The following is a 26,312-nucleotide window of genomic DNA, read 5'->3' as shown; positions in this document are numbered from 1 at the left end:
GCTCCCTGATCCATTCAGTCCAGTTACAGGTAACCTCCTCCATGCATTACATCTGTATCTGTGGGCACAACACCAGCAGTGGAGTCCAACCCTATGCTTTGCAACAGGATGTATAGTTCCTCACACAGCACTTCCAATATGTTCATAGGTACTTCTAACCAATTCATACAACCAGGAAAGTGTCCTGCAGCACGTCACTTTCTCCAGAATAAAAAACTGTTACCTCAAGGCAAGTATTCACTTTCTTCCCTACAACAAGCTGTTTCTGCTTCACATCTCAAGAAAAAAATACACAAAAAACCCTCCACCACTAAATGCAGCCTTTCTAAACAGCCTGACACCTGATTTTCCTCACTGTTGAAAAACTAGGGTGGGTTGGTTGTGTTGTTTTGGTTCTTTTTAGACCAATACCACGTGTCTTTGGAGTGTGTTTCCCTTCTCTTAATATTGTATCTCTAGATTTACCTAAAGCAAAGAATCCATTTCTTAGTTATTTAAATATATTTGAAACACCCCACCACTACAACCAACTTCTACCCATCCAAGAGAGGTGGACTTTGATTGTCCATAGAAGTTTCAATAGCTTTCTAAGTAGACTTTGAGTTTTTACAGCAAAAAGTTGTACCTTTGTCCAGCCAGGAAAACTGACATAGGTGTCTTGTGGCAAGTCTGGAATCCCTCCAGGAATTGAAAGACTCCCAGTGTAAAATGTAGGTACTTCGTCATTCAGTGGATTGCCAACAAATCTCTCTGGTTGATCGAAGAGAGGAACAATGCCATAGTTCACTGCTCCATCTATGTCTAGAGGATACATTTCCCATCCAACAAGTATATCCTGAGCAAGAGTTAAATTTGAAACTAGACCCTAAAAGGAAGAAGAAAAAACAACACCAAAATATAAGATAATTAGTTTTTGTTATTGAAGTTATTTGTCTGCAACTATAAATCAGGAATAAAAACTGAATCAAAGTACTTGCAACAGCTGGTTGCCAATCTGTGTATGAAAAAGCCAAGCATCTGGTCTTCACCAAGTTATAAGCTTTGCTTAAGAATAAAGGGTTTCATTTCTTCTCTGTGAGAGATCTGTTACTCCTCAAAGTTTTAAGGTTTCATTGATACCCAAGAGTTTGTTTTCAAACTTTTTTCCTGTAACTGGGAAAATATCTATTTTGGTTTAACATTAACATGATTACAAAACCTAGGGCTTAACAAAAAGCAGAAGCAACATTAAGTATCATTAAGTCTGTGATACCATCATTCGGTAACACTGAGTCACTAACCCAAGACATTTAGCAGAGAAAGTGGTATTTACTTCCTACAAATCTCTCCAGATAAGATGAAGTATCATAAAAACCAATGCACATGCCCGATTCAGTGAAATACTTTAAGCTTACAGTCAGTTTTAAGCCCACAGAGTCCCATTTCGTTTCCATGGAACCACGTACACATTGGTTCACAGCACACCAGGGTACTTGCACAATGAGTGCAAAGGCAAGATAAGGCCATGATTTAAGAAGAATGAAAGAAAAATTAAGTCACCCCTGCACACATCCTAATTGTGTTATAGTAGTAATTCCTAAAGTGGTATTTCAGTGCGATGCAAGGGGTTGATTTTAACTGCTTGAATACACCCTGCATAGAAGCTGTTTTTCAGCACGATTTAAGTTCTGTTGCAAACACCACATGTCAAACAGGAACAAGTAAAACCACAGTTTCTACGGCTTGGGAGGGCTGATACTATGTTGTGTGTCTGTTGTGATGTCTAATAAGCATTGCATTGACTCCACAGACCTCATCACCTGTACAAGCACTAACTGGTTTTCTCTTCCTTTACCTAAATGTCCACTTTGCAGAACAGGAGCTTATTTTTCTTATGTCAAAATAAAATATCTGCAGAGTGTTAAGTGACAAAACCTTTCTACACAATCTAGACTCTATTCTGTCTAGTAATCAACTGAAGTAATGCAATGTCACTTTAGGTCAAACCTTCTAACCTGCCTCCCTAAGCTCATCTGTAGGCACTATGAACAGTGGGATTTTTCAAATTATATGAATTGCCTACTAAACACTATTACTTTGGTCTGCATAAGAATGCACATTCAATGGTCCAGATGTGGATATAAATTTTCGAAGTACAACTGAAACACAGATGGCAGTGAGCATGTGAAAACATAGAAAAAACCAGAAACCACACTATTCCTTCTTTTGTGTCCTTCAACAACAAGACTTAGGTCAGAAGGACATTTTAAAGCCAAAATCCTTTTAAGATTCCTTCACAAAAGCTAAATGCCTATTTTGATTTCAAGCTCAAAAAAGTGATAAAACTCCAGCCAAACAAAACCCTGGAAACCATCCTGTTTGCTTAAAAATGTGAGGCTTCACAAGGCAGGAACTTCTTCAACTAATGTAATTTTCAAAAGCACAAAATATCTAAACCCCAAGATATCATTATTTCCAGTTTTCAAAATCAACATGAACAACAGCATGATGGAGGAATTTTATGGGAAGAAGCAATGCACACAGTCCAAAACTACCTGAGAAAGGCCGCCTTTTCTACATAGAAGGATCCTGTTTTTAGAGTATTATTCTCACCAGGGACATGTCTCCTAAACTTGCTTTCACTCTTAAATCTTTAAACAGTTGAAACCCTGGTATAAGTGTGAATCTCAACTCAACCACAGCAACACTGAGCACCTCCCTAATCCAACCTCTAACCTTTTATTTTGTTACCTTAATTTAGCATTAAGCACATAAGTTTCCTTATCACCTGCCTGTTATTAAATACACAAAAATATTGCTGCTGCTTCAACATGAAAGCAAAACAGTGGGATACTAGCTTCCCTCTCCTACCACTCAGATAACGGTGAAGTGCCTTGAAGAGACAGCATGGACAGAGTTGGCACTACTGCTACCCACTTGTGTCCTAATAATATCAAAAAAAAAAAAAAAAGGAATGCTGTGAACTCTACACAGCACAAACACAACATAAGACTGGCCTCTACAGCATTCCTCTCTTTTATCAACTATCACACAGCACTGAGGATCCCATTAAGTCCAAAACCAAAAAGGTTTACTTTTTGCCCCTGCCCTTCCTAGTGCTACATGGTGCCCTTCCTAGTGCCTAGTGGCACCTCCATGGTATTGGGTTTATATGGCAAGGTTTTGGTAGCAAGGGGGGCTGCAGGTGGAGCTTTTCTGAGAAGATGCCAGAAGCTGCCCCATGTTGGACAAAGTTCCAGCTGACTCCAGGACAGACCCACTGCTGAGCCCATCAGTGACAGTGGGAGTGCCTCTGTGATGACATTTTTAAGAAAGGCTAAAAACCCTAAAACTGTGTAGCAGCTGTGAGAGAGGAGTGAAGAAAAATGAAAACAAAGAGCCCCAGGTAGTAGAGGAGGAGGGGGAGAAGGTCCTCTAGGTGCAGGAGCAGAGACTCCCCTGCAGACAACAGTGACATAGCCTGTCCCATCACAGCCCATGGAGGTCCACAGTGGAGCAGATATCCACCTGCAGCATGAGGAAGATCCCAGGTCAGAGCACTTGGATGCCCCCAAAGGAGGGTGTGACCCTGCAGAAGCCTGTGCTGGAACAGGCTCCTGGCAGGACCTGTGGACCCGTGGAGAGTAGCCCACGCTGGAGCAGGTTTGCTGGCAGGACTTGTAACCCGGTGGGGACCCACACTTGAACAGTCTGTTCCTGAGGGACTGCACCCTGTGGAAGGGGCCCATGCTGGAGCAGTTCATGAAGAACTGCAGTCCATAGTAAGGATGCACACTGGAGAAATTTGTGAAGGACTGTCTCTCATAGGTAGGGCCCCATGATGGAGCAGGGAAGACTGTGAGGAGAAAGGACCAACAGAGACAGCCTATAATGAACTAACTGCAACCCCCATTCCTTGTCCCCTTTCCTTGCTCAAGGGGAGGAGTTAGAAGAATCACGAGTGAGGCTGAGCCTGGGAAGAAAGGGTGTTTTTAAGATTTGTTCTTATTTCTCATTATGCTACTCTGTTTAATTGGCAATAAATTGATTTCCCCAAGTCAAGCCTGCTTTGCCCATGACGGTAATTGCTGAGTGATCTCCGTCCACAGATTTGTCATTGTATTTTCTCCCCCTCTCCTGTTGATGGAGGAGCGACAGAGTAGCTTTGTGGCACATGGTACAGCCAAGGTCAACCCACCACGGCCACTCATGGATGGAGTTGACAGTCCCAAAGTGCAGCACAGACCCAGAAGCACTTGAAAGCTTTCTAAAAATTATCTCTAACATCTGACCAGTCCAAATTTGAACTGGCACTTTTGCATGGTAAAGTGCTTGTGAGACAGCCTTTCCCAGCCACACTGAAATTATTGCAAAGGCACACTTCTGACAAATGAAATGGGACAGGGACAGAGACACAAAAGTGTATATATGTACACATACAAACCCCAAACCCACCAACCTCCCAAATGCAATCCCAGGATTCACAAACCTCAAAGTACAATCAAGTTCTAGGCCAATTTCCAGCCCATTTATGGAGTTTATACAAGCAGTTTTTGCACATTTTAAAATGTTAGGTACAAGTTCAACTCAATCTGAAAGTCTTGTGGGCGACAACATAAGTGAACCAACAAAAAAAGTTTAAAATACGTCTGGCAGTTTTTAATTTCACATTGATTTCAGTGACTGGAAAAACTCAAATGAAAACTAGTGAGTAGTTATATTTTGAGGTAAAGTTCCAGCTGCGTAATCCTGACCTTTTTGCTCTTTCTATTCCGCTACTTTTTTTTTAACTTGTGGAAAAGAATAAAAGCCATTACAATCCCATAACTCGATTTTACTTACCTTAAAGTCATTATTGTATCTACCAAAGTTGACTCGGCCCATATTCTCTACCAAGAGGTCCAGATTTGCTCCAGCCCTTCCAGTTATATTTATCGTAAGTGATTTGCCCCTTTCAAGGACACCCTGAGGAACCTAGAAAACAACAAAAATACCCTGTTATTTGTTTTTTCAACTCGTATGAAGAAAACAAAAATTACAAAAAAAAATAATGAGTAAAAAAAAAAATTTCCTGAACTGCTATGCCAATGTTCACATTTCGGTACACATCAAAAAGATGTGCTAGTGATTTTTGATGCACCTGATTCAAAAAAAAGCAGGTTCCTAAATTTAGTCTACTGACTGAAAAGATTTTGGCAATATCAGTGATTTAAAGGGGCTTCATCTTCCAATTAAGCATGTATCAATATTTAGTTTTATTTGTTCCTATTCCCATAACATAAGGAAAAAAGAGCTTGACTTGGACATAAAGGTGATGAGAGTTCAGTGTAGGTCAAATATTAATTAAAAAATAGATGATAAAAGTCTATGAATTTATATTGATTCTCATTAAGCAGGAATAAAACCCCGCTTATGGGGAGAAAGACAAATTTCACATTCTGTACAATAAACTTTTTTTGTCCTGAAACTGTGATCAGAAGCCAGTTTCATAAGTTGAGACATAGGCTCAGGCTTTCTCTTCCTTCCACCCTCAAAGGAAAAAATAAGAGAATAATAATAAAAAAAAATAAATCTATGGAAATACTGCAGAAAGCCACCAAGCATATATATCATTAACACATCTCATGAACCTGCAAGTAAACCCTTTCTCTAGGTCTTTTGCTCACTTAAGTCATGAATCTGTATCAACGTTCAAATTTCAAAAACTGTAAGATAATAGTCATGTTTTCTCAAATACAAACTTGAACATTTGGTATGAATTAACTATAGATACTTTCTTATTTCCTTTGTGTGATTAAATAAGATCAGGGTTGTCTTGGTAATCTAGAGAAAGGAGGAAAAAAACCCGTAGACTGCATCCATGACTTCCATGAAGGCAGAAATGAACACCAGTAAACAATGTTGTTACCCCATCGACAGAGACATAGGCACGATCATGGACTCCATTTAAAGGTGAAGACAGTTCCGTTGGCTCCGTACAGTTTTTTGGAAGTGTAGTTCTGTACAGTACAAACCCAAAATACTAGGAAAAGAAAAGAAAGAAAAAGAACCCAAGCAGATTCATGAACCAAGTAATTCTGTAGTTTCAGTTCAGGTCAGAATTAGAAATATCCCATATTTCTGCCCACGTGGTTGGATTGAAATGTTAACTTTCATTCACTTCAGACAGCGTCTATCACTGACACCATTTCAGATTAAAATTCACTTTGACCTTTAGGTAATGGGTGTAAGTCCCACAGAGTTTCCACTTTTAAATTTCATCAGAAGATTTACGAAACTTTACAAGATAGGGCTCTCTCTAAGAGGTATTTCCTCAATAAAAACAAAGCAGTTAATGACCAACAGTACTATTTCTTCATTAAAATCAATGAAAAGATAGCTGGAAAATCCCTTCATAACTGACTTCACTGTCACCCACTGCCCATAAAGTGACATATTCATCAAGTCAATATTATCTAATATTATCTAATTATCCATTATTTTTATCTATCTAATTATCTATTATCTTTAAATACTGCATGGTTTACATCAGGAACATTTAGGAATATTTTTCACTAAGTTCCTCATCAGGAACAGAAAAAAATGTTGTAGCCATTATTGAGACCTGGACAGGTTGGAGAGTTGGGTGGAGAGGAAACTAATGAAGTTCAAAAAAGGTAAGTGCATGGTTGTGCCCCTGGGGAAGAATAACCCCATGCAGCTGTACGTGTTGTGGGCTGAACTGCTGGGAAGCACCTCTGCAGAGAAGGACCTGGGGCTCCTGGTGGACAACAAGCTGTCCTTGAGCCAGCAGTGTGCCCTTGTGGCCAAAAAGGCCAATGGTATCCTGGGGTGTATTAGGAAGACCACTGCCAGCAGGTTGAGGGAGGTGATCCTGCACCTCTACTCAGCCCTGGTGAGGCTGCATCTGGAACGTTGTGTCCAGTTCTGGGCTCCCCAGTTGAAGAAGAACACGGAACTACTGGAGAGGGTCCAGCAGAGGGCTATGAAGATGATTTAAAAAAAAACCCAACAGTCTCTTAAAAATCTGAAAGTCAATACTTCAGAGAGGAGAAAAATAAAGGTGGAAGCCTGGACAGCACAGATACCTACATTCACAGGAAGAAGAAAACCTCAGGTGCAAAACAGGAGCAGTGTAGAATATGCAAAGGCCTCCAATGGATACCTGTATAATACTATTGCTTCTGTGCTGGGATAAGGTGTAAGACATGACATAAAAAGAGTAATACCATGGAGGGTTGTTCAAATAAACTTTACAAAATTACTGCAGAGTGCCTACTGAAGGAATTCTTACCTGCTTTAGCTGAACAAAGGTCAATGGGTAAGTGCTTTTCACTGGTCCAGAAGGTGACAGCCCATCAAGAACCTCCACCACAGTGCCCACCTGCAGCATAGAAAAACTAGATATGTGAAGGTCAATAAGTTTTAGTCCAAATATAACAGCTTGCATACCACCAAGCCAGCTCACTGCATCTGTCTAGAAAGTTAATAAATCTTTACATCACCCTTGCAGACACATTAATAATACAATACAGTACAGACAACTGATGAACTCTGAAAGAAACATGCTACATGTGGAGCAATGTTTTAAAAGAGTAGATGTTTTAAATTTGCTATGCATTCATAAAAATAAAAATGACCCTTTATTATTTAACAAGAACTAACCCAGGACTTTCTCACCAAATTTCTATAAACAAACACAACTGCTCTGGACAATTATTAGAAAACAACTACATTATCTAAATTTTGCTCAGTTAGACTCAAGGTAGGGAAAGTGCCACTGATATCTACTGAGTTACTCTGAAATCATTCTGAGCTAAGTAGGGATACAATTTGGTTCCATCAAGAGCTATCCAAGATGAATTGACCCTATTTAGTCTTAAATTATTTTAGAAATTTCAAGGCTGTCATTCAGTTGTCACATGTAAGTAGCTGGGCTGATTTTAGTAAGACTGGGAGCAAGGTTTAGAGTAATCAGATACATAAAGACCTTGTTGAACGAGGACTTAGATGTGTACAATTAAATTGCCTTTTGTTGCCATCCTCAATTTCCTTTCACAATTAGAGACTTTTCTACCAATCTACAATTCTGTCCCGAAGTCCATGCTCAATTTTAGGTTAGTCAAAATGTCCACAATATGCCTACTGTCTTACAAGCTCAAAAAATAAAATTTTTCCTGCAAGATGTCAATCTGTTTCACCAGAATTATTGTCACTGTTCAGTGGTGTTCAGTTCACATTCAAAATACTTCTCAAACACAGATTTACATTCAAATGCTTGAGAAAAAAAGAACAGCAAAAAAAATTAGGTTTCCACAGTCTTGTAAAACTGTACTGCAAGAGCATTCACAGCAATTCAAACTTCTGAGGCTACTTCAATAACAGAACTGTTGAATTTTTTGTGTGCATACACAAAAACAGTGCTGAAATATTAAAATGTACACACAGCATTTTGCAGTGATGTAACAAAAGCCAGCATGTATCATCTATGTACGCATAATTAATTCTGCAGTATAGTAGTGGTTTTGGCTGGGATACAGTTAAATTTCTTCACAGTAGTTAGTATGGGACTGTGTTTTGGATTCTTGCTGGAGATAGCACTGATAACACGAGGATGTTTTTGTTACTGTTGAGTTCAGCTTACACAGAGTCAAGGGCTTTTCTGCTTCTCTCTCCACCCCACCAGAGAGCAGGTTGGAGGTGTACAAGAGGCAGGGAGGGGACACAGCTGGGACAACTGACCCCCAGTGACTAAAGGGATATCCCGTACCATATGGTGTCATGCTTGGTAATAGAAGCTGGGAGAAAAAGGAGAGAGGGGGAGATGTTTGGAGTGACAGTGTTTTTATCTTGGCAAGTAACCAATACACATGAACTATTCAAAAGGTGTGTGATGTGGCACTCAGGAGCACAGTTTAGTGGTGAACAGGGTGGTGCTGGGTTAACGCTTGGACGTGAGGATCTCTGAGGTCTTTTCCAACCTTAATGATTCTATGATGGAGCCCAGTTTTCCTGGGGATGGCAAAATACTTCCCTGTGGATAGGTAGTAGTAAATGAACTTCTTATCTCATCTTACTTATGTGTGCAGTTTTCACTTCACTTATGCCTGCAATTTTTGCTTTATCTACTAAACCATCTTTATCTCAACCCACAAGTTTTCACACCTCTACCTTTCCGATTCTCTCCCCCACCTCGCTGGAGGAGAGCGAGTGAGCAGCTGTGTGGTGCTCAGCTGCCTACCAGGATTAAACCACAACAAGCATGTAGACACAGATCTAAACCAACTTTTAAAATGAGCTTATCTTAACTCTAGCTAGGAACAAGAAAGCAGAGGGGTGCCATAAGTATACAAAAGGTAATGGTCATCACTACCTGCAGGTTGGGTCACTCTCACTAGCCCACAGCTAAGCATGTTCACTCAGGTAACAAGCCTGATGGTCACACAACGGCTTGCAAAATTTTCGTGAAGGTAGTTTGCTCTTACATTTTCAGTTTAAACATTGTACCTAAAATAAGTGTCACCTTGCACAGAATAAAATTCCCCAAATATTCCATACTGTGTATGTGCTCCATTCCTTATCTTGTGCTCCTTCAAGGGAGCCAGTAATGTTACAGCAATATGCAGGACTTGGCAGGCCACAGTAGAGATTGAACTACCAGGTCTTCTACAACAGCTGTAAAGCAAGAGATGCACAGACACTGGCAGAGTTAATTTACAGAACTAAACAACAAACCTATGAGCATTAATAGTCTTAGACCAGGTGGACAGCGAAATCAGAAATGAATGTAAGCAGCATTAAGACACACACAGTCACTTGAACGAGCTACTAACTGGCAATGAGTGCTGCTCTGTGCCTTGCTGAACTGAGTATCAGCAGCTTGTACATGTGGCTGTTTGACTTTGTTTTTAAGTTCCTGCTACCAAGGGAGCTTCTATTCTATTAATATGGTTCAACCACATACGATTCACTCAGGGACTGGGCCAGTAGAAGCTCGTTTCTTTGAAACATCAATGCATTACTTTTGTTCAGCTTTTCAGTCTTCAGCTGTGCGTACAAAAAACCCCTCAAGATCTGGTCTTGATGTAAGTTCCTGTTGACTGCTACTTAGTGGACAATCAGCATCACAACAGAAACCTAACAGTAAATTTAAAAATCACAAATATTGTCAGGAGTTTTTAAAAACAACCTGAAAAGCAACAAACGACTACTAATAAAAAATAGCAATACTTTAGAGCAAAGTCTTCAAAACTGAAGTGTAAGACCAAGCATGAAAGAAAAAAGAAACAAAATAGCTCCAGCTGCTGTTTTGCCTTTGCTTGCCCTCATTCATCATCTTCAGCGCTTCTCTTTTGCATCTATGCAACAAGACTTTTTCCTTATCACCTGCTTTCCTGTCTTCTGGTCTTATATAACATCAGTGTCTCCAGCATATTTTAATAAATTATATTTTTCCCACCCAGAAGGATTCTTCAAAATAATTTAATAGCTCAAATGAGCTCAAATGAACAACTGCCCGATGAAGGGAGTTGGTACGTAAAGACTGAATTGTCACAGAATATCTTGTGGGGAAAAGAATCAATGGAGAACAGCCCACTCTGGTTACATGTACCTCTGTTACGTATAACATATGACTCCTGAAAATACTCTGGAGTCTCCTTTCTCTTTTCCTTTTTGAGAAAGTGACAAGGGAGTTGGTTCACTGCAGTAGATTCACTGCTCTGGATAGCAGACGGACTGCTGGACCTCAGCTGCACAGTGAAGCCTCACACAGTACGTGTTTTAGCACTGTCACTGCAAATGATATAGCTGGGAAGTTAACTATTACCAAAGCCTTGTCCTATTATTTAAAATATTCCCTCTCTGATATTCACCCAAATACATCCATGCTTCTCCATACAACAAGGTGCATTGGACCTAGTCCCAGCAGAGGCTAGAATGGAGCTGGGAGGAAGGCTTTGGCTGGGATGGTACAAACCCTCTGTGATTTGAGACTCATCCCGTGCTGTGGGGTAGCCAAGCAGAGCAAATGGCTGCTGAAGTTAAGCAATGGGTCAGAGAGCAAAAAGCTGCTTTTTTCACAGAAAACAGTTCTGGAGGCTTTCAGTGCAGATGGCAGTATATGTACAGGCATGACAGGAACCTCATGCCTGGCAGTTCACACATGCGATCTGGATTCCTAGAACTGCTGTGTGGAGAGTAAAACACTTCCTCTCAGTAAAGCAGGAAGCATAGAAGGTGAAGGAGCAGGGTTCCCCATGTGATGGTCAGGTCAAAGCTGTGATATTTGAGCAAGTTTGGTCATCTGACCCCTTTGTAAGATGGGTGTCTGGATCAGGGACACAGCAGCATTTATTTAAGGTATGAAAGAGAAAGTTCATCATTCTAGTGAAAATGGACAGTCTTATCTGAGAGCCATGATCCATGAGAAGATCAGAATCAAAATCTGATAGCTGGGCTCCTAAGTGCTGGCAACCCTAAACAGCAGCCACAGTGGTGGATGTACTGATAAGAGCATATAATTAGTCACAACTGCCAGTCGTTGCTGAACATAATATAGATCTGTTTCAACATCACTGGTGAACCACTTTTTGCATTTAAGTATTTCTGCCCACCACTTGAGCAGAATGACTTGAAAATGCCTGCAAAGCCTTATCATTACCAAGTTTTGCAATGCTTCAGTTGCAGTACATAACAGATCAGATAAAGTATAAAATCACAGCACTAGGAGTTACCGTATCCAGCACACCAACTGCAGTAATCCTCCACCTCAAAATTCGTCTGTGCCCAGCAGAGGGAATATAGCCAAGTTCATACCTGCTCTCTCTTCTTCCCTTTAAACCACCCTCTTCACTCACTGCAGGAATCTACTTCTCAACCATATCTCATAAAAAATTGTCCGTGGTCCTAAAACAATGGTGCTATGGACAAACTCCAGATACCTGCAAGCTGACCAGCTACACCACTGTTGTTGTACAGGATACAGCAGCGTTGGGTTCAGCATGCTAGGTTCTGTGTGCTTCTCCCTCAGCAAGAAACCAATTTAATTTCTCTCGTCAGCTACAGATTTGCACAAATCTTGTAAGAAACTTCATAAGACTCCAAAATTTATCAAAAATATTCCATATTTAAATTTAAACGTATAGAAGTACTTAAAAGATACATATATCCTACCTGCTGCCTCTACTTCAGAGGCATCACTAGCTACAGAAACAATCTTTGCTCATAGCTCTTATGGCAACATTCCCCCAGCTACATTACTCATACCTGAGTTATCTTCGATAACTGTGATTCTATTGTGTTAACAGTATATTAATTTCAGTTAAGTAAATCCTCAGGTACACACTGAATATTGTAAAAATCACCTTTTTATGTCCAGATAAGACGCATTTTCTCATTTTCAAACATGGTCATGATTCCTAACTTCCAAGTTCTGTTCCCTCCTTCCTGAAAGTTTGCTTTCAAGGTTTTCCTCTTTATTTTGTAGCATATCTAGAGCTTGCCATAACACCCTTATAAACAGTTTTTTGTAAAAAGCAAACACAGAACCTTACAAAAGATATATATTACAGATGTTAATTTACCTTCTGCAAGCGAACCTTCCCGTATGCAAATTTGGGTGTTGTTGGAGGGATAAGACCTTCTGGTAACTGCTTATACTGGAAAGAGAAGAAGGAAAAAAAACACGCTCAAAACTTAAATACAAACACACTTTAACTGAATTCTCACTTTATACTTTACAACTTACAAACTTTGTAAACTTTGTAAACAGAACTTTGGCTAAAAGTAAATGATCTCACAAAATGTTACAGATGCATCTAGTCTTAAGATGAAGGAGGTTTTTTTAAAGAAAAAATCTGATTTGATCACATATGGTAAAAATTTTTTAATAACTATTCAACTTGAGGTAACGGTAAAAGGCATAACAAATAAACTGAGCTGCCAAAGAATCACAGTGCCCTTTGGAGCCCTCCTGTGGCTTCAGCCTGAGTTACTTCTACAACTCTTCTGCAGTCATCTCCCCAGTCCATAGGGGCTTGAGTGAACATTTCAAAAAGCCTGTAAAACAGTATTTCCACCTGACCCTTCCTTAGCAACACTTCCGTATGGGAATTTTTAGCCTCTTGTGCCTTTCCTGCTAATCCATTACTTCCTAGGCTGGGGTCTTTGAGAAGCACAGCTTTGAGACCACAGTTCCACAAACCTCTGAGGTCCCATCTTTACCTTCCTCTAGTCCTGGTCTAGACAACTGTCCAATTAATCACAAGGAAACATGACAAGGAAACACTGACCATGGATATACTTCTGTTTACTTCTTGCCTTATATTTCTAGGAATAACCAACCTGACATCAGCAGAGAGAAGGGATGAAGGGCATCCACTACTTTGAGGAAAGGCAGACCAGACCAGGCTTTCTGCCCCACAACCTAGCCTTCTCTTTTGTGAGCCCACAACCTTATTTTCTCCTTGCAATCATCTTCTTCTCCCTTTCCTGCCATTACCTGTCTTATATAATGTCCACTCTTCCCACCTGTTCTTTCATTTACTAAACATTGTCCTGTCTGCACATTAGAGAGAAAAACCTTCTGCAGACAAGATACCCACGTAAGCAAGCAGTCTAAGCCTACTTTTTAATACATATCACAAATGACTGCCCTTGTGAAGGCTGCACATCTGCATATTCTGAGTGCTTGGTTTGGTAGATTTTGTTTTAAAAATTCATTTGGTGAGAGGTTGAAAGAGATTTTTTTCTAAAGAGATTTTACTTTGATTTCAGCTTGGAAATTTTAGGACAAGGCATGATTTTCTAGGTTTACACATGGTATAACCAGCATAAAACTCAGGCTCCAAAGCTTGCCTTGGCACCAAGACAAGGAGTCTTTTTAATTGGCCTTTTTTTTTTTTTTTAACAGATCACAGCAGTGTAATTCTCAATCCTGTCCTGTCAAGTGTCAATTATGGATGGATGAAAGCCTGATTTATATTTCCGGTAACAAGTTCATTCCTTCTTCTCTGTATTTGGAAATAATCAAGATATCCAGACTTAAAGAAAACAAAAACTGAATTCACCCAAGAGAAGTCAGAAGCAGGAAATTTCAGTTCAAATAGTAAAACCTAGAGAATGCTGTAAGCAATTGAAAAAAGCTGCAAACTGAAACTCCTCTTCATTACATATTTAACCAAAGGAAACTGTAAAGGAAGATTATAATGTTAGCCTTGTAGCACAGCTAACATGTTGAACTCAGTCATTAGTTAGAGGTAACTTTAATTTTTTTCATCAGATTCACCTGAAACTGCAACTAAGTAGATAGACTATTACAGGTTTAGAACCCACAGCAGAGACAGAAAAACTTCATGAGAACCTATGGATATGGAAAGTAAGAAACTAACAAACCAAACCAAAAAATGACCCAACACACCTGAGGTTATACTGAACATTTCAGATCTTACCAAGGCTTTCTCACTGCACTAGCATACTACTTATATCTCAGACAGGGACCTTGTCTTGAAGAAAACAACTGTAAATCAGGAAGTTTGGAGATGTCTCTGGTGAAAAGGGCTGTATCAAGACAGGAGGTTCCCCTTGGAAAGGCCATCAAAATTATCCCATCAATTTAACCCGTCAAGCTTGGGGAAAATTGAGAAATTGAAGGAAACAATCCACAGCAGGCCCTCCACATTTACAGAGGTACAGGCACGCTCAACCCTAGAGAAAGGGTAGTACTATTTTGGGAGATCTACTCCCAGCGTAAAAATGTCTTCTAGTGAATAGGAATGTTGCTGGCATGCAACAGGACGAGTACAAGCCTCAGTCTTGGAATTCATGTGGAATCTGTTTTTAAGTCTCATCTAAACAGCCTCCAATGCAAAGCTATTCAAAATCTGGACACAGGTTCCATGTTTCAGTTCAGTCTCCAGTTTGCAGAGACACTTCATTTTTACAGCAATGCAAAGCTGGTCCCACCCACTAGCTACTGTTTGTGAAATCACAAAACCAAGCTGGATAAGCATGCTTCTTCTCACAGAGGCCCAAAACCACAGCATGAAGCTTCGGATACAGGCAGCCAAAATACTAAGCTGTAGCACACATCAGGCTGATACTGAGCCCTGAGCCTAAACTGACTGAATGGCTGATTGATGCTGCAAGGAAAAAGCTCTGTGCACTCCTCTCCCATCTCTACTCCCAGCCAAATCCTTCCTCGCTCCCTCTGCTTCCCTTGTGGCAGCACTGGCTCTCAGCCGACTGAGGGAGCAGATTCAGCTTACTGACCTTCAGCTGAAAGAAAGTAAATGCATTAAGAAAGGACAGCTCAATGATTTTGGTGTCAGAGCTACATCTGTATCCTCTCCCCTAAAAGGAAGGAGGGATCCATCAGGACAGAAGGGACAGCCAGAGAGGTGCAAGATCTTTGCCCTTTTCTAACAACAAGCAGTTAGGTTGGACTCATTGTTTTGTTCTACTTCATTTCCACCACTTGCAGAAAACAGTAAATTCAGAAGTGACTTATACCAACGCAAGAACAAGAGAGTTTGCAGTACACCAGGCATGTTTCAAAGAACCATTCTAAAAATGTCCTGGGGACACTCACCATACCAATGACTTCTCTCAAGGCAAAATATTTTTCTGTCAGATCTCCTGCTTCGCTCAGTGGAGCATCGTAGTCATAACTAGTGGGCTGTGACATATAGGGCATATTAGCACCTAAGGCAAGAGGAAAAAAGAAGAAGCCATAGAAGCAGTGGAAGAGCTGGGTTTTTTCAAAGGCATCAACTTTGAGAATTCTTTCCGATCACGGTCAGACTCAGCTAAATTTTCAGATTCAATGCAGGCCTTGATATGTGGGATTTGACACAGAGAAACTGTTCCTGACGGAGGACAATGTCCTTGTGAGCTCGCACTGCTCTGTTACAGAGTCTTCAGAAATACTCTGAAGAGAAACACTGTTTCACAGCACTGAGTGAGGCAGAAGTAGCCTTGGCAAAGACAAATGTGGGTTTAGTACAACATGCGGACAAAAGACAGAAAATAGCTAGTGCAGTAATCTTTTCTCACGTGAAAGTAGGCATAGCTTATTCTTTCACAGAATACATTACTACCTAATTCATAAACAGTTCTTCTACATCATTAGTATCTTTTAAATAATTTCTTACCGTTCCAATAGGCAAAATTAGTCCCACCTATAAACATGTACCTAAAAAGGAAAAAAAAAAAAGCCCTCCACTTAAATCAGGTTTTGCTGAACTGGGAAAAAAAAAACCAACAAAATTAACCTCTACCGAACACACACTTACAGGTTAACGTTAGCACCACGTGCCAGGATTTCATTAAGTGTTTTAGCTATAGTTTGTGCGGGCACAACAGAATGACGGTACCCCCAGTGATCCAACCATCCAGTATAAAACTCAGAATTAACCTGAAAGGAGGAAGGGCAAAAGAGGAAGGGAAAACATGAAGAGGGAACAAGAACAGAATGCAATGTGATTTAAGGTTACTAAGTGTGAGAGGGAAGGAAAAAAAGCCACCTTGACTCATCTGAGCCATTTTTAAACTACTACAAATACAGCAAAATATATACTAAATCAGTCCTTTTCAGCAGACTGGTCAAATTTTCAGACTACTGAGTGAAAGAAATTAAAGGATCGTTTCAGTAATTTTATAGGGACACTTTGAAAACAAATGCTTAAGTACCAATGAACATGGATTTCCTGGGAACTGGTCAACATGAATGTTTCAGATGCTTGGCATTCAAATAAACGATGAATCCAACATATTCTGTGCAAAATAGCATACATAGACCAGATGTAATGAAAAATCAATATTACAAACAATTACATAGCACAGAGATAATCTTGTACCCTCAGTGGGCCTTTTCCCTTTGTCAAAAGTGATCTTACATCCCATTATGGCTTGTCTAAAACCTCTAGGGTAGCTGAAAACAGGAAACAACTTCTAACCTGCCGTTTTAATTTTGCTTTTAGCTTCCACCTACACACATATCTCACTAACTCATCTAATCATACTTAGCGTTTCCGCTGCTTTGTAAACATTTGCCTTAGCAAGGAAAACTACTGAAACAAAATTAATACATTTTGAGACTAAAATAGTATTCGCTGAACAGCAGTTAATGTGGGTTTGACAAACACCCACAGAAGCTCCTCTATTCACTTTTTCTGACTGACTTGGAAATTACATCTTTGTCAACATGTCTCTAAAACTGTTCAATGAGCTGCTGTCAACTCTTATTAACTCTTATTAACAACTTCAAAATTAGAAAGTATACAAGAAATTTAAGTGAAAAGACATACCAAAGGGCCCTTAGGTTCACTGCTCCTTTGAGCTAAGAATGCTGCTGTGACATTGCCACCTATAAACAGAAAGAAATAAAATTGAGTTGCTACATCTGTGACTTTCTCGGTCATTCATTTTACTGAGATAGGTGTCTCATCTCCCTTTCAACCTAGCAAAAATCATGAGAATTTACTCCAGCAAACACACAAATCAATACTTTTGATTCCAGTGTTTCATTTGCAGAACTGATTTGAAGTATATACATACATGTATGCATGCATATGTATAGGCCTTTGCTTTTGAGATACATCTTTTGAAAACCCAGCTTTTCTCAGCAATGACATTCTGGCACGAAAAAGTCTTGAGATGTGTCAGAATTGCTACTTGATCATTGGAAAGTCTAGGTCTGGGGTTATAGTACCAAGACTATGGGGAAGAACAGAAGCCAGGCAGTCTCTAAAGAAGCTTTTCACTTCTGATCACTCCTAGTGGCTCAAGCCATAGTGAATGGAAACAACCACTTCCATGAGTAGCTCGCCATCTCATAAATGAAACACATGAAGGAGTTCACGATTTCATTCTATTTGTAAGAAAACAGATCCTGCTAAGCACACGTTTGGCTGTAGAGAGAATAACGTACAGAACAGGCCACACATTAAAAAAAAAAAGAAAATATCTATCTTGGAGTTTGTATCTTGTTCCTTAAGCCTAATTTTGCCAAGTCCATGTGGTATATGAACATCTAAATCCTTAACTTTCCTATTAAAGGGGTACTTTCTGATCCCACTACTGCCGTTAAGCCATTCTTCAGACTGATATCATACCAAACTGTGGCAGTGTGAACATTTTTAATTATGATCTTCAGCAGTACTTTTTTTCTAATAATCATTGGCTTAAACAGAAATGCACTTTGACAGCTGGATTCTAGGACAGATGAGGACATTAAAAAACTCAAAGACTTAAAAGAAATATTAAAAAAATACATGGAATCAACAACAACTATTACTGCTTATTTTTAGGAGATACTTACTATGAGCAGTGCAAATTGTTAATTCATGATTTCAAGATGCAAGACTCTTTAACTGGGTGCTCATGGGTGATTCTTGTACGTTTAAGAGTACATCAAATACACATAAATGCCTATTACCCCATTTAAACAAAGCGGTCAGGTTTGTCAAGCAGTCAAGTCAGTTTGTCCTGCCACAACCACACACAAAACAGAATTTTTGGTATCCAACAGCAGTCTCCAACCTGGGGCAAAGTCCACTGTTGCATAGAGACCCTGAAGAGCTCCACATTTCAAGTGAAACTGGCTTGCACCATCAGTTGTGAAAAGCACCACCTCATCACCAAGATGCAGGCGAAAGAGCTTCAGAAGGAAACGCAGATAGTTATAGTCGCAAGCGAAGTAGCTTCCATACTCATTTTCTACCTGTAGAGTAAAAGCAAGTCAGTAAAGCCACAGCCAGTTTCAGTCTGCATCCAATACCAAAACCAGAAAGCCCAAACCCAAGCCTCTTCTTCCTTTGACAGCAATGTTGAAAATGTCATTTTAACTCCGATCTGAGGAGTAAGAGAAGACAAGACTTCTAGGCACTGATTCCCCTCACTTGTATCTTAAAGTGGAGCAATTACTGAGCAGAGCTCAGCCATTTTCCTACAAAATCAACCCCCACCAGAAGTATTTACCCTTGCTACTTAGCTACAGTGATCACAACACAATCTCTATTAAAATTTGAGATCTACAACCACCTTCCCAAGCAGAACAATAAAGCCATAGAACAGGCTGTGATATGACCAAAACTGCAACAAAACTGCACATCTATAAAGGGTTCATGAACTGCAAAGCCCTGTAATGGACTCAGAATGACTTGGGGCAGAAGGACAACACTGCTACTGCTGAAAGGTACACATCTTGCCCCTTTCGCAAGGACATGGACTTTCAAGCTCCAGATCTCCAACACCATGTGGACCTGAAGGTTATTTCTGAAAATCCTGTTATAAGCATCTTATTTCTGCAGAAGAAATAAGAATAATTTTTCCCACTGCTTCTGCTCAACAGATAAAACACATTGTTCAACTAAATGATCTTGGGCATATTACAAGTAGGGGCTCTTATCCCATCCTGTGTCAACCACAGAGTTCAAAAAAAATTGAAATAACGCTTTCATTACGGTCAAATTCTAAGAATATAGAACAATCACCCCTGCACATCTAGAAGGAGTTTAAGAGAGAAGCTACTCACCACAAACGTACAAGATTGTATCTGGAAACATTTACAACTCAAGTTAGGTGCTAAGAACTAAAAAGCCTAAATTTTCAGGTAGTTTTTGTCATGAGGTTTAGGCTTACTCCATAATGCTTTTTATTCTATCTGCGGGTTTTCCCTGTCAAATTGTTTCATGCATTTGTAATGTATTTTGGCTTTACGTGAGAATTGGCATGAATATCAGATCTAAAAAGCTACACAGGTTCCCTCTATTGCTTTCTATGGTTGTGGGAAACAACTTCAGTCGAGCAGATGAGCTCTCTCCGAATTCTGGAAACAGTGCATTCAGTTCTTTAGGGTAAGGTATTTCATCAGAAACTTTCAGCTACCTGAAACTGCTAAGGAACATCTGTGACACCACCACCCAAGAGCCATGGAGTGTCTGAAAGAGTGGTATAAGCATTCATGCTGCTAGGAGTCATCTGATTTCCAGAAAATTACCTGCACCATGATGATTGGACCTCCGTTTTGATAGAGGTAAGGCCTCATCTTTGGCAAAAGGACACTCATCCATTTCTCTACTGCTGCCAGGTAATCTGTGATACACAAAGCATAAACATTTCACCTAAATTTCTGGGGGGTTACTTTTGTTTTATTTATTTCTGTTTACACATGGATAGTTTTTACCATAGTTCTAATTATACAACGCATGAACGGCATTTAATGAACAGATTGCTCTTATACTTGAATAGATGTGTTCTTAAACTCGTTCATAAATGTCAGCATCCAGTACCGTTTACTAAAAAATAAAACACTTAAATACTGACGAACTTGGAAAATCACTAAAGGGACTTCATCATGTCTCACACAGGTTGTCCTAATATGTTTCAACAGGAAAAGAATTCAAACATTGCTAGGTGTACTATTTTTAAAATAGATAATTTAAACCCACAATGAGCAAAACTGAAGTTGGATATGACATCTATATACTTGTTGCCCAATACACACTCCAATAAACACATTAATCTCTTGTCTCATTTCATCCCTCTGTAACTGGTCCATGATCAGGCAGCACCTGAGAATGCTGTAACTAGTTCTGGAATTACGTGGACAGTGACCAGCCAGAAAGAATCTCCACAATTAGTGGCCAGTTGGCCATGACAAAACCAAGGATCTCAAAGCTGAAGCTGCTGCCTTTTCCTCAATGGTGACAATGATTTCCCTCTTGGCACCCACTTGTCAATACCTCGGATACTTTCTACCCTACTTTGTTCATTCTGTATACTTCTTGAATGCACACGTCTGAGTAAAAGTACTGAAAAATTTTACTCACAAAAAAACTTAAGCTGAAATATGAATTATCTACTAATGGCCTCAAACAGCAAGTTGCCTTGCTGCCAAAGTGTATTTTTGATAACCTTTTTCATGTTTCTACCTGCATCAGAAGACCTGAGAACAATAGATTTCTTCTCCAACAGCCATGCAGGAAGACCTCCCTGTGAAAAGAAAGGAAAACACTTCAGTAAACATTTTTAGGAAATCTAAGAAGAATTTAGCCTTTTATCAAAATATACAGTGAGACATGAAGACTGATTTTCTACAAGAAAGTAGTAATTCCTAAAGAAAAAACAAATGCTGAGGAAGCTTGTATTGTAAGAAGTCACTTAGGATGCATAGATTTAATTATACTAAAGCAAGACTCTCGTCCAAGGGATACATGAAGTATGTTTGTATACTTTAAGACAGAAATACTTGCATTAGATTTACCCTAGAAACGAGCTAACTGTCACAAAAGGCTGTATACCATGTCCCATTCTGCACAGATGTAAGGTCCAGCTCTCAGGATAACAAGCAATCCAATTTCATTAGCAAGCTGCAGGAAATACTCCAGATCTTTGCCACCAAAAAAATCATATACGCCCATCTGGGTTTCATGGTAGTTCCACGGGACATACCTATTAAGAGAGAAAGTCACCTTCCATTAGGAAACTGAGACTAACCAGAATTCAGAGTAACAACTATTTGCACTACACACCCCAGAGATCTGTAATGCTGAACTGGTCCTTAAGGGCAGTAAAAGCCAAGGCAACCTTCCTTGTGTGACCTACTTCATATGGCAGAAGGCATTGAAATTAATACTGAAATTAGGTTTAGTACTTTGCAGTATGTCTCCAGGAATCCATATCAATGCAAGAACAGGTTTTGGTAGTGCTGTTTTGAACCTATGATGTCTGTTGCAAAATTTAAGTAGTTAATAGTTTTGAAGTTAGCAAGTCAGGTGCCAGCTATATTGTGGTGGGAGGTTGATGAGGAGATGAATACTGTAAACCACTCACAAAGGAGGAGGTCAGGAACCAAAACAGCGCATGACCCTTCGTGAATGAAACACCCAGATTGCACAGGAAACACCAACTAGGCTGACAGGTCCATGCTGCTGCCACTACAGAGAACCTAAAAAACATCTAAGTCTCAAACAATACTGCATCTTGGTCCTGAAAGTTTTCATTGACCAGGAGCAAAGCAAGTTCTGGAAAACAACAGTGGGAAGAACGGTCAAGCTGGAGTATGTTAAGGTGCCCAAGAGCCTGGACAAAGTAAAACTTCATTTCAACTAAGCAATAAAGCTGCCAAACAAGCAGATCACCATTTGAAAGAACACCTCTCTCCTACTTCCAGGACTTAAGAAACCGCAACCTCAGCACTGAACATCTCACACAAACAAAAAAAAACCACTTGGTTGCAAGACAACAAAGAAACATGTAATCTACCAACTACCATGCATGGTGTTGTAGCTTAAGGTCCCTGCTGGACAACTTCTTGACAGCCACAGAGTGTTTTGGCTTGGCATGGTACTAAGTGGCTATCACAGCACAGACAGACATTAAAATCAGGGATGAGTACAGCCTGAGCAAGGATTCAAGGGAATGGGAAAACTCATTCATGCATTTACTGTTTTGCACATGGGTTTGTTTTGCACATTCTCCTTTTAGGAGAATTGTTGCCACTGCTGTAGAAAGAATAAATGTGAGAAAAATTTCTAAAATCAAAACTGTGTTCAGTCAAGCAAAGATCCTCTCATTGTCTTACTGTCTGTATTTGTTTATATATTCCACAGTTAATTTTGTAAAAACTACCCAAGAGGGAAAGAAAATGCATAAAACAGTGCTTTCAATAGGAAAAAAAGGAACCCTCAAATAAGTACACTACTGAAATGGCCATACACAGACAAACAAGCACATGAACATCAAATACAAAAAATTATAATCTTTCAACCTCAGTTAATATCATACCCTTTCAAATGCCAAAATTTGAAAGAGTGCAGTATTAAGCTTCTGTTTGAGATGATGAAGCTTAAAAGTCATATGCCAGGATAGAGTCAAAGCAGTGCACTCAGGCATCATAATGCAGATTTTCCCCTCTATGTGGTATATTTTATTTCTTTGTCAACATGCTCTAATTGTTTCTGAAGCACACGAATAACTCACTTGTAAAACAAACTAAATGCGCATTTAATGAATACGTGAATCACGTGAAAATACATGTGATGTTAATGTAGTTTTGTGCACTTTGTCTAATTTTCAAGCAGAGGAGCAAGCTGATTGCTGACATTTAAGGTCAAAGTGGATAAAGCAGGAAACTATTTAAGACAAACCAATGCCCAACCTACCTAGAAAAGACAATAGCAGAGTATCGTACTGTACTTACTTTCCGTGTTCCACACACCATCATCCAGGCTACCACTGCAGTATAATTATAGTTTGCTATAAGCTATAACAGCTCTGTTGTTTTCAAAACTATTGCTTAGGAATGCAGAATTCTTTTAAGTTACATATATACGTGACTAAGGATTTGTCAAGGACAAATAAACCTAAATCTATTTGTTCTTTGGAAAATTTGCCTAAAGGATTAAAGGAAAAAAATTCATGTCTCTTGACTTAACAAAGCTTTTGTACTTTGCTGTACCACATCCCTTTAAGTGAGCAAGAAAAAAAAAGAAGAGCATAACTGGGATAACAACATAGAATAAAAATTAACAACAAAACAACAACCCACAATATGCTGGGAGTGCAATGGGTTATTTGGAGGAGTATCCCAAGTCTCTTTAGTAGGTCTAACTATATCCAAAGCTTTTATTGACATCTGCATGATTGCTAATGGGGAGCACTTGCAAATTGATGAGTGAACATGATGAGGATTCTTAAGTGCTCTTAACTAACGAGCAACATAGTCTGAAATCAACAAGGGATTAAGAGTTACCCCTTTTCAATTCTCTCTTGCATAGAAAAAGTAAAAAAATACAAAATGAGAAAGAAGACATACGGAAGTGGTATTAATAGGAAAAGGGTCTGCAAGTTCCACTGAGAAGTACCATCTGACTATGAATCACCAACATGACACTGCAGTAAGAGGCAAAGTTTTGTCTGTTCCTGTACATCAGGGAGGTAGATGTAGGAATTCTTTCACTGAAAAATGCTTCTATAAGAGCGCTGCACCTTTTTGAGCTAAATAAAGATGACTAGGTATTAACTTCATAACAGTTTCTCACTGCCTAAAATACAACTACAGAGAGACAGCAACCACTTATAATATTTTCTTTTTAGTCTACCAAACCAGCTATTTATCACTGGTAAGTAAATTAGAGGTTAATATGAGAAAAGCATTCTAGCTGCAATTTAACTACACCTTGTCATCTGGAGAGTTTTATGAACTTGTTCTAGAAACAAGTCTCAAGGTTTAAATACGCTTAATAGTATCTGAGGTGAGGACTGAAGGGTTTCTCCAGCTCTTCTTCCAAGATGGAAGAAGACAGAAAAATTCTTCCAGAAACAGTTTTCATTTATGTCCCATGCTTCACCACAAGGCTGGAAAAAAAAGCAGATTCTAGTGGAGAAGGAGGGAAGAAAATTCAGAAAAAAGTTTAGGTGAAGTGTTTTTTTACAGAATGAATCATGATATAAACGTATTATAAACACTGGTCTAAAAATTGTTATTAAGACACTTTAATCCCCCAATATTTTCTACAGCTAGCAATGGCCTCAAGTCATTTTACTTTGAAATTGTTATCATTAATGAGTATAACTCTTATATACCATTGTACAAATTTATAGTCAATGGTTAATGCTGTATTGCTTTACTTACAGAATAATGAATTTATATAGGAAAGCCACATCCCTTTTTCAAACCTGAAAGGTGGTATTTCTTCTGTATTTGAGTAATAGCATTTACTTTCCATTTACACACAATTTCTAAGCTTTATCCTATAGTCTTCTCCTTTTCAGAAGTCACAGTTTTCCTCTCCTATTACAGAGCTCTCAACAGGCAAACCCCCATACTTTAACTACGTTAATGTACAAAATAATTCTCTCTGTAATATCAGGGTGGTTTTTTTTAATAGTGTGAAATTAAGTAACTTGTACTACTTTCAGAAATGAGCAGGATATTATACATATACATATTATAGCTAGTTAAATTACACATATATGAGTATTTTAAAACAGTAAATTGTGTTTAAGTAATTTTAAGAGACAAACAGCAGCTCTTTCTTAGAAGGAGTTTCTACATGTTTACAGTTTTCCACTCATTAGTCAACAAATGGAGCCAACAAAGAAAATGCTCGACATACTTCAACCTTCTATGAGCCCATAAAGGTAACTGTGGATCCTTCCAGGAAGCTTCACAACCGATCTGTAAATCCTGTATATATTTACCTCCATCTAGTGGTTAACTGCTTACCTCCTCCATGCAGAAAAACCCAAAAAAACCAACCAAACAAACCCCTAACTTTCAGTCCTTTCCAGATGTCTTTGACAGCACACGTGTACAGTTGACAGACACTGTTCAGGAACTGAAAACGCGGAGTTACCCTCGTGTGACCAGACACTTTTGTGTGCTGCCTGCTGAGGTGGGGAGCAGAGCTCCTCAGTGTCCTTTTCCATCATTTTCTGGGATGTCACACCAACCACAACATTAAATTTCAACCTTCTATTTAGAAGGTGTAGGCCTTGATATTTTAAGCTTTAATGTAAGATCAGGCTTTCTGTCACCCGTTTTCACATGTTCTGTTATTGCTTAAGATGCTACCAGGTGCAGGCAGTTATATATTATGTACTGCCTTCACCTATTCCAGAGTCCAGGATGAGCTGCTGACTCACTCAGGAGCCGAAAGATGTGTGATATATAAATAATTGTGATTCGTGAAACAAATGGGTGATTACATCAAAATAAAACAAACAGACTGTAAAACTTAATTACACACCCATAAAGAAATAAAACAGACCCTTACAAGGTCAAGAGGCCTAAAACCTCCTTACTATCCTAAGAATAAAATATAGTAGAACTAAATCTTTAGGCGCCTGTTCATCCAAGAATACATGAATTATGACTGGTTGTAGAGATAACCCTTTTAGCTTTAGCTGTAAGAAAACCCATATATTAAATACTTAGCAAAAAACCTGTAGAATGTATATGTATATGATATAATTAATATGCATGAAGTAGCTAAGATAAATACTAAATGTACCCTGTAGTAGGGGTGTGCAGATTTGGGAAACTGGTCCCACTTCTGTCACCCAGCCGGCTGCTTGCTTTTACCATATAATAAACTATTATTTGAAACTTACAGAAACTCGAGACTTTGTTTATCACAGATGCATCAAGGCATAGTGAGTCTTTTGAAAAAGAAGCTGCAGGGAATAGGAAGGAGAACAGGTCTGGCTGGCTTCGACCACAAGGTATTTACAAGAACAATCCTATAACAAAAGGATTCCCTGTCCCTTGAAGTGGTAAGCCTTACTGGGAACACCTTGATAAGAACAAGGAAGGCTCCCACATTTTA

At 39.2% G+C, this 26,312-nt stretch overlaps 1 protein-coding gene across 1 annotated transcript in view; it reads right to left on the bottom strand.

The window, feature by feature from the left end:
* Positions 1-26,312, bottom strand: part of GLB1 (galactosidase beta 1) — a 42,350-nt gene that overhangs the window by 3,867 nt on the left and 12,171 nt on the right. Inside the window, exons 3-15 of the mRNA XM_027659455.1 lie at positions 21,282-21,432; positions 20,913-20,973; positions 19,979-20,073; positions 18,520-18,700; positions 17,286-17,344; positions 16,272-16,393; positions 16,131-16,171; positions 15,569-15,681; positions 12,564-12,638; positions 7,274-7,363; positions 5,888-6,001; positions 4,822-4,953; positions 626-865 (exon numbers count right to left, since the gene is read on the bottom strand). Of these exons, the coding sequence (XP_027515256.1) occupies positions 626-865; positions 4,822-4,953; positions 5,888-6,001; positions 7,274-7,363; positions 12,564-12,638; positions 15,569-15,681; positions 16,131-16,171; positions 16,272-16,393; positions 17,286-17,344; positions 18,520-18,700; positions 19,979-20,073; positions 20,913-20,973; positions 21,282-21,432 (1,474 nt within the window). The remainder of the gene's footprint in view (positions 1-625; positions 866-4,821; positions 4,954-5,887; positions 6,002-7,273; positions 7,364-12,563; positions 12,639-15,568; positions 15,682-16,130; positions 16,172-16,271; positions 16,394-17,285; positions 17,345-18,519; positions 18,701-19,978; positions 20,074-20,912; positions 20,974-21,281; positions 21,433-26,312) is intronic.

This window comes from Corapipo altera, unplaced genomic scaffold, assembly GCF_003945725.1.
Source record: "Corapipo altera isolate COAL_440 unplaced genomic scaffold, ASM394572v1 44b, whole genome shotgun sequence".
NCBI classification, from domain to species: Eukaryota; Metazoa; Chordata; class Aves; order Passeriformes; family Pipridae; genus Corapipo; species Corapipo altera.
Note: the sequence above shows the minus strand (reverse complement) of the source record. Positions and strands in the feature narration are given on the sequence as shown.